Genomic DNA, 7,985 nt, shown 5'->3' on the forward strand with positions numbered 1-7,985 from the left:
AAGTGATGGTCCAATATCAAATGGTGGAGCAGAGGCGCGTACCAGCGCTTTCTCTGCGCCGCCTCTCCAAACCCCGAGTGCAAGTCAGCGCTGGAATGCGGAGTCAGCGCAGGAATGCAGGGGCAGAGCGGTGGTGCCCGAGGGGCGGAGGGAGGGGAGTCCTAATGGATCAAGGAGTCTAACTTTGCGCACTCTGACCTCTCAGTGCTATCCCAAACCTCCTCCAAATCCAAAGTCAAAGCCTCCTGCTGTGTAATCTCCCCTTACCCTTGACCTGGGAGTGTTCGGCAGGGCTCTGGTTCCTGATGTGTGGAGAGCGGTTACTGTGCGCGGACCCTCCCCCACCTTAAACCGCGGCCGTTGTGTGCTCAGATTGTTAATTTTTTAAATGTAGTAGCTTGTGAATTATCATTGCTATGTAGTATTCCATGGTATGTCTCTACAACAATTTATTTATCGTATAGTTGATAGGCATTTGGGTAGTTTCCAGTTTGAGGTATGAAAAGTTGTACAATTAGAAACATTTTTATATGTCTTTTGGTGAACTTATGCATAGATCTCTGTTGTGTATATACCAAGAGTGGAATTGCTAGGTTATTAGCAAGTTTGATTGTTTGCTTGTTTGTTTACCTTTTTGTTTTAAACTGTGTGTGTCCTGGTGGGAATGGTTTAGTAGATCTTGAGAAATTGATGGTGCAAATGAAAACAGGTAACTAAAGGAATGAAGTCCTATGGGTTTTGGCTATCACACAAGTAAATACATAACCTTCCTATAGAAATCAAACATGGTTTTATGGCTCAAAGCCCCAGAATTATTACATAATGGGCAAAATAGGCAAATGTGCTTGCAGCCAACAAACATCATGTGCATTGCTACAGTGGAGAAGAAAAAAAAGATAAGCCTTGCTAGTGGGCTCATACTGCTTATTATAGGCCTGGTAGAGTTCTGCTTTTGGAAACTAGTGAGTATGAATGGTCAGTCTACTTATAAAGAAGGGGAGGGGGTAAAAAACACTGGGACTTTGTAAATATAATTAATAAAAGTAAAATTTTTGCAGAGTATTACTGAAAATCACCCATGTAGTCAGTTCCAGTTATTAAACAATTTATGCTCTTTTTCTAGTCTGTCACCTTCAAAACTACCAGCAGAAATCTTGCCCGAGCCATGTGTATGAAGAATCTCAAGCTTACTATTATCATCATCATCATATCAATTGTAAGTTTTTGTATCTGTAGTGTAGATTTTATTTTTCAATCTCTAAGAAATTAGGTATTAGAATTATTTCTCAATGAAACACTGTGAAATGAGCTACAGATGCCTTTTAATGGTGAAACACGGGCTTTCCTATGAAGTAACTATGACATATGATCTGTAATTAAACCCCTCTTCCCTGTTGAGAATTAGTATATGTAAGGAGACATATAAAACTGACCTCATAGAAATATAGTTATTTTTAATAAATATATTTCTGTTTAAATGTAATGGGTTTATTACTATTGGAAAGTTAATTATGTGTTTTTAAATTTTTAATATGGCAAATGTTAGTAGTTATAATCCCCCTAAACAAGAGCTATTTGGAGTCTTCAGTGATTTTTAACAGTGTAAAGAGGTCCTGAAGCAAACATTTGGGAACTATTGCTAAAGGAGAGTGGGGGGCATGCTTTACCCTGGTTCATGGATACATAAAGCTGTCCTTCCTCCCTATCCTCCAGTCACTTGCAAAAGTAGATACCACTGACTCTGCTTCACTTTTCCTCAACCTCTGCTTGAGGATCCTCCACCTTAGAGAACTGGATTTATTTCACAGAGAATAACAGTCATAGATCTATAAACTCTATAGTTACCATGGACTTGAATGTTTCCTTGCTCAAGATCTTCACTCAAGGCACATTTTAGGCTCCTGAGCTTAGTTTCTTTCTTATTCGTTTGTTTGGGAATTTTGATTTATGCAGCTGAATTATTATTAAATTCAGATTATATTTACTGACTACTTATTACATGCAGATCAATCTTTACCAAAAGGTGTTGTCACCTAACATACTATACAGCTTGAAAATCTTTATATTTCAGCTATGGGAAATAGTTTAACTTTATGTCAAGTTGGTAAACTTTACATTTGTGGAATATATATGTGTGTATGTATGAATATGATGTGAGTAGTTTAACTGATTCATTAATAACCATAATTTGCTGTAATCCCCACTTGCACCCCAGCAACATTTGTAGGGAAGTCAGGCAAAATCCTTCCTTATTTTTGGAGTGGGAGAGGAGAGGGCATGGAATTCATAAATGCATTTTTTTCTAAGCATGTGAGTAATGAAATCAGTCACTTAAAGATCTCAAAAGGTTGTAATTTAAATCAAAATAAAATGACCAATTTAATGCAGTGAACCTAATGTTCATAAGAAATCTATTTTTTGGAATGTAATAATGTGAACAAGTAGAGACTTTCACAATATCATAACTTAAAATTACAACACTACAACTAAAAAGCTAAAACATCTGTAACAGAACCAGCAGTTTTGCAGTGTTACTTGCATCATCTGAATTTCTTTGGTTTGGTAATCATAATTATCATGTCATTATCCACCAAACAGTTCATAGCAGCATTCTTGGTCATGAATAATACAGATGTATAGTCTGTACTTGTGCTTTTTTCATTATCCCTATCATAATAAGGAAAATTTAAATCCATATTCAAAATCTAAAAATATATTAATAGTTAATAAAATCATATTTAAAGGGAATTATGGTTACTTGCAATGTTTGTAACTTGTTAGCAATACGTCAGTAAGAGTTGCTCATATAGCCTCGAGTCTGCCTAGTTACTAGGAAAGAGCAGCAGCTCCACTGCCTTCCCTCCCACTAAAGAAAACATAGTGGAATTCAAATGGGTAAGAGTTATACTTGAAAAGATCATTTTAACTCCATTTAGTCTTTGAAAAGTCTTGATTTTTGTGTTACATTACTACAGAACTGTTACTCTAATGTAACTAGAGTATTTCTTAATAGGGCTTTACTTTCCTGTATATATTATTTAGGAGCATATAATAGATCCAAGAAAAATAAAATTGCCTTCCTTCTCCCTCCAGGTATTCATCTATATCATTGTGTCACCTCTCTGTGGTGGATTTACATGGCCAAGCTGCGTGAAGAAATAAGAAAAAGTTATCGTTAACCAAGGATATGAGAGAACAAGGAGTTAAAAGCGATCTCTGTGACTTAAGCCTTTCAGTACTGACAGATAGTGTCTGCCAGTCTCTTCAACCCTCTTCTCACTTTTTCTTTTTTTTAAATGTTGTTCTATGCTTCAAGATTTATCTTTGTCCTGTCAACCATTTTACTCCAGTGAATGTCAGATTGAACCACTCATTGCTGCAGTAGCCTTAAAGGGGCTTTTGCTTGTTTCTTTGGTTTGTTAACTAGTGTCATCTATTTAGAGAAACATTTTTGTTTTTAATTGCACAAAGCTATCGCCAAGGTGGAAACCACCAGTCTTTTCAGCTGTCTGCTAAAACTATGGGGGAATTTTGTATGTGCACACAAAAGTATTCAAGAGACAGATAGTATTGCTAACATCTCATCTTAATGTCTTTCCTTATTGAAGAATTTTAGGTGCTTGAAACCAACAGAAATGGAGAATAGTTGTTTATTTGGGAAATTAAATTGTTGGTGCTGCTTGAAACTTAGGTGAAGTATGAAATATTCTTATTTCAGTGAGATAGGGAACATTTTGCTAGCCCATTAGCACACAGAATTATCCTTTTCCTCTTAGTATTTGCTTTTTGGAATAAAGTTCAGTGTGCTGATCGTTCACAATACAGTGGATAGCTTGACATTCTTTTTCCCCATTATATTTGATTTGAGAAGATGATGGTTTAAGTATTGTTGAAGGTCGAGGTTTTATATATATCCCTTTTTCTTCTGTGGATATTTAGGACAATTGTTGGGGGTAGTGGAGGGTTGGGGAGGCAAATTCCTCTGACTTCACTAAAGAAAAAGAAGGGAAGCACAGTGGATGTGCTAGCATTTTAGTTGTACAAAGAGAGGTAATGTGGGAAAATTTTTCTGTTCCAGAAAAAGCCCAAACTGAGTACAGACAGCAGTCAAATCAAGGGTTTGGGTTTGACTTCTGTTAAACAATAGTTTGAGCATTCTTTGGGCTTTAATAAATTCTTTAATATGCCTAGTTTTGAAGAATTCTTTTGTATAACTTGAAAGAGAGTAGACAGTATGTTGTATAGAAACAATACAAAATAGTTTAACATCTATTTAACTGCAGTGTAAGAAAATTGGACTGTAATCATACCACTTCAGCCATTCTGGCATACAGCCTAGTATGTACTTTGGGTGTGTATCTGAAAGGAAGACATTTGCTGCCCTAGCTCTCATTGTATTTATTTATCAATAAGTGCCATTAAGTGGAAATTATAATACATTTTACTCTTTCCCAATGAAAGAATGATTATTCTATAGAACCTAGCCACCTGTTTAGCCTAGTCATGTGCCTTGAATATATGTGTCCCTTAATCTGGCTCACAGTACCTGTTATTCCATGTAAATCTTTCAATTCATGCTACCTGATTCATTTATTTGACATGTATCTTAGGTCCACTGTTAACTCTTTTCTTTTTGATCATGCATATAGGACAAATGTTTTTCCAGTCTTCTTTATCAACACTAATTCATTTTAATTACATCAGCATTTCCTATTGGGAAATACATTTGTTCCAGAAAAATATTTGGCATTCCTAAATAATAATTTCAAAATGTTTTTAATCCAAAGAAAAAGACTTAAAGCTTATTTCCCTTTCTTATACACACCTGTATAAAATTGATGTGCATGTTTTAGGGATCAATTACTTAACTGTTCCTTGGTCTATATGTATAAGAATGCTTTTTAAAGCACACGTCTCATTTTAAATGATGCACAACTGAAGACATTAATAAAATGTAAGAGTAATTCAATGAATGGCTTGTTTTAGAAGTTCTTCTTGGGATCTAATTTCTTCTGATGACATTTTACCACAGTGTACAAAACAAAAGTATTTTACTTTTGCTGAAAATATATTAAGTGGTACCTGGAGCATTTTAGTAACAGTCAATAGCATAGGCCCAAGTGTATAGAATTTCTTCAAAACCAAAAGACAAAAAAGAACTTTAAAAAATATATGGGCTGTAAGAAAAGGAAAAGGCACCTATATAAGACAAAAGAGCATATATACCAGCCCTACTTGAACTACTCAACATTTGATATCATCCCACCATTGCTCCACTTCACTCCACTTCATGATACCAAAAATTCAGACATGGTTATGATTTTAAACAGCTCTTCTTTCTACGTCAACCAAACATTATATAAGGCTCTTGAACACAAATGTTGTGACGATCTCAGGTATGGGAGAAATAGAAATTCAGAGAGACACCTGGATACATTATGAAATGCCATATATATATATATATATCATGCTGAAACTAATGAAAGATCCTGAAATGATCACATAGCCTCTACAAGTATCATCCTGAGCCCATGATATAGTCAAAACAAAAAAAGAACCCCAGGGATTGTCATCTAATTTAGCACAATACTGAAAAATCTTTCTACTTAAAGTTAAATGACTAGTTGTGAAAGAGATGCTTCAAAGAAAGGGATAACAGGGTAGGAAAGAATAATTCATGATTGCAAACAGACTTATCTAAACAGAAAAAAAGAAAAAGAGGGCCATAGATAAAATATACAAAAAGTTGGCCATGGAGGGGAGGATCAAGATTGCGGACGAGAAACACCGCCAGAAAGAGTGTCTTTGCAGAAAAGACAGATTCTAGCAGAAATTAGAAAAAAGAAGCAAGAGACGAGCATAAAGCAGATGAGGGCTAGAAGGAGGGATACCTGAGACCCTGGAAGACTCCACGGGAGGAGGCTGCCGAGGAGAACTGGAAGCTGAGACCACCGGAGCAGCCCAGAGACCAGCGGGAAGGGTAGGTGGAAAAGTCACCTTTCCCCTCCCCTGCATTCGGGACTGCTGGTGGGATCCCCAGTGGGTGGAGAGACCTGCGGACACCAGCCCAGAGACGGCCACCGCCAGCTAGCGGTGAGCCTGTAGCTGACACGACACCAGGCTCCCAACTTCCTCCAGGAACCTCCGTGTGCACAGACCCGAGCCTCGCGGCAGGCGCCATATTGCCTCCTTGTCCTCTCCGCCGACACTACCCGCAGCTGCCCAGACAGACAATACAGCCACCAGCCTGAGGTACCTCCAGGGAACGAGACCTTCCCTTTTGGGACCCTACAGCTGACTCCGGGGAACTCAGACTGTGAGCTCCCTACCCGACCGCCCTCCCAGGTGCTGCTGGCACGGTGTTCCCAGGAGAACGGTGCTGACTCAGAGGCTGAGACACATAGACCCAGCTTGGGCTCCCTGTGGGTGAATTGGGACCGGAACGCCTCTCCCTGGCGGGGATACAATTTAAACTCTGGGACCCAGAGGTCAGACCTGCAGACCAGATCCCGTGCACCAAGGTCTAGCATTGCCCGGGGCACCGAAGGGATATATGTGAAAAGCCTACTGAGGTATGTGTGCCTTCAGGGGCAGAACAGCGTCCTAGAGGCCAACCCTCCTCCCAAAAGGAGGCCATACGCCCAGCCAAGGTGGCATTTCTGCACAGGGAACCTCCCCACCAGCATAACAATCCGAGGAGGCCTGGTGGCGTGTGGTCTGGCCTGACGGCAGAGGTCAAGGAGTAGCTGCAGAGTTGGGGAGGATGGAAAGAAGTGAGGCCCGCTCCAGACTGTGGGTCTCAAACAGCCCCACCCCCACAAGCAGACTTTCTGGTTGAGCGGGGCCATTCCAGCCCCATCCTGACAGCTTTTCCTGGAAGCAGAGAACAGAACCTTGACCCCTGCTAACAGCATTTGTGGTGCCTGAGGGAAGGCTTATCCAACCCATCTCCTCCCAGAACAAGAGCTAATAACAGGACACAAAAACAACAGCATAGCCTGTTCCTCCAAGCAAGCAGCACCTACTGACAAGGACGGCATCCTGCACAGCCTTTTCACGGCACCCACTGACTCATTATACAGGAAGTGGTCGACTCTCACCCACAGATACCACCTAACGGCTCAGAAACTAAACAAGGCATATGAATACCCAAACAAAAACCTAAAGGAAAGAAACAACAACTGATGGACATGGGAAGAAATCAGCGGAGGAACTCAGGAAATATGAAGAACCAAACGGAAAACACACCCCCAAAGAGGAGCACCAGCCCCCTAGAAATGGACACCAACCCAAATCAGGCAACCAAAATGACAGAAGAGGAATTTTGTATGTGGATCATAAGAACACTCACCCAGCTGCAACAACAACTCAATAACCAACACAAAGAAACCACAAAAGCCTCCAGGACCTAGACGAAAAGTTCACTAAAGAAATAGACACAATGAAGAAAAGTTTAACCGAACTCCTGGAAATGAAGAATCAATTCAGGGAATTACAAAATACAGTGAAAAGTCTCAAGAACAAGGTAGATCAAACAGAAGAAAGAATCTCAGAGCTTCAAGATAACACCCTCCAACTAAATAAAACCATCACAGAGATAGTTCAGAGAAACAAGAGAAAAGAGCAAAGCCTACAAGAGATGAGGGATTATGTGAAGAAACCTAATGTGAGGGTCACAGGGTTACCAGAAGGGGAAGAAGATAACACTCAAGGGTTGGACAAGCTGTTTGAAGACATAATAGAGGAAAATTTCCCAGGCCTTGCTCAAAATCTCGACATACAAGTTCAAGAAGCTCAGAGGGAAACACCCCCTCCTACACTGAGCTCCACTTTCACATAGGCCGTGAGGTGCCTGAAGTTGATGAGAAGTGGCAGCGCGGGACTAAGCCGTGTGGAGAAGAGACTAGAGCAGGGAACACGCTGAGTTCGCCAGAGCACATAGTTGCCGCAGTTTAAGGTGGGGGAGGGTCTGCGCACAGCAACCG

The 7,985-nt window shown here is 40.0% G+C and overlaps 1 protein-coding gene across 2 annotated transcripts in view; it reads left to right on the forward strand.

Moving 5' to 3' along the window:
• VAMP7 (vesicle associated membrane protein 7) overlaps nt 1–4,973 on the forward strand; it is a 68,749-nt gene extending 63,776 nt beyond the window's left edge. For both annotated transcript variants that reach the window (XM_012746956.2, XM_012746957.3), the window contains 2 exons: nt 1,124–1,216; nt 3,094–4,973. In XM_012746956.2, the coding sequence (XP_012602410.2) occupies nt 1,124–1,216; nt 3,094–3,162 (162 nt within the window). In that variant the 3' untranslated portion in view covers nt 3,163–4,973. The remainder of the gene's footprint in view (nt 1–1,123; nt 1,217–3,093) is intronic.
• The last annotated feature ends 3,012 nt before the right edge of the window (nt 4,974–7,985 follow it).

Source organism: Microcebus murinus, unplaced genomic scaffold, assembly GCF_040939455.1.
Source record: "Microcebus murinus isolate Inina unplaced genomic scaffold, M.murinus_Inina_mat1.0 scaf001_hap2_Mmur4.0, whole genome shotgun sequence".
In the NCBI taxonomy this organism is placed as follows: Eukaryota; Metazoa; Chordata; class Mammalia; order Primates; family Cheirogaleidae; genus Microcebus; species Microcebus murinus.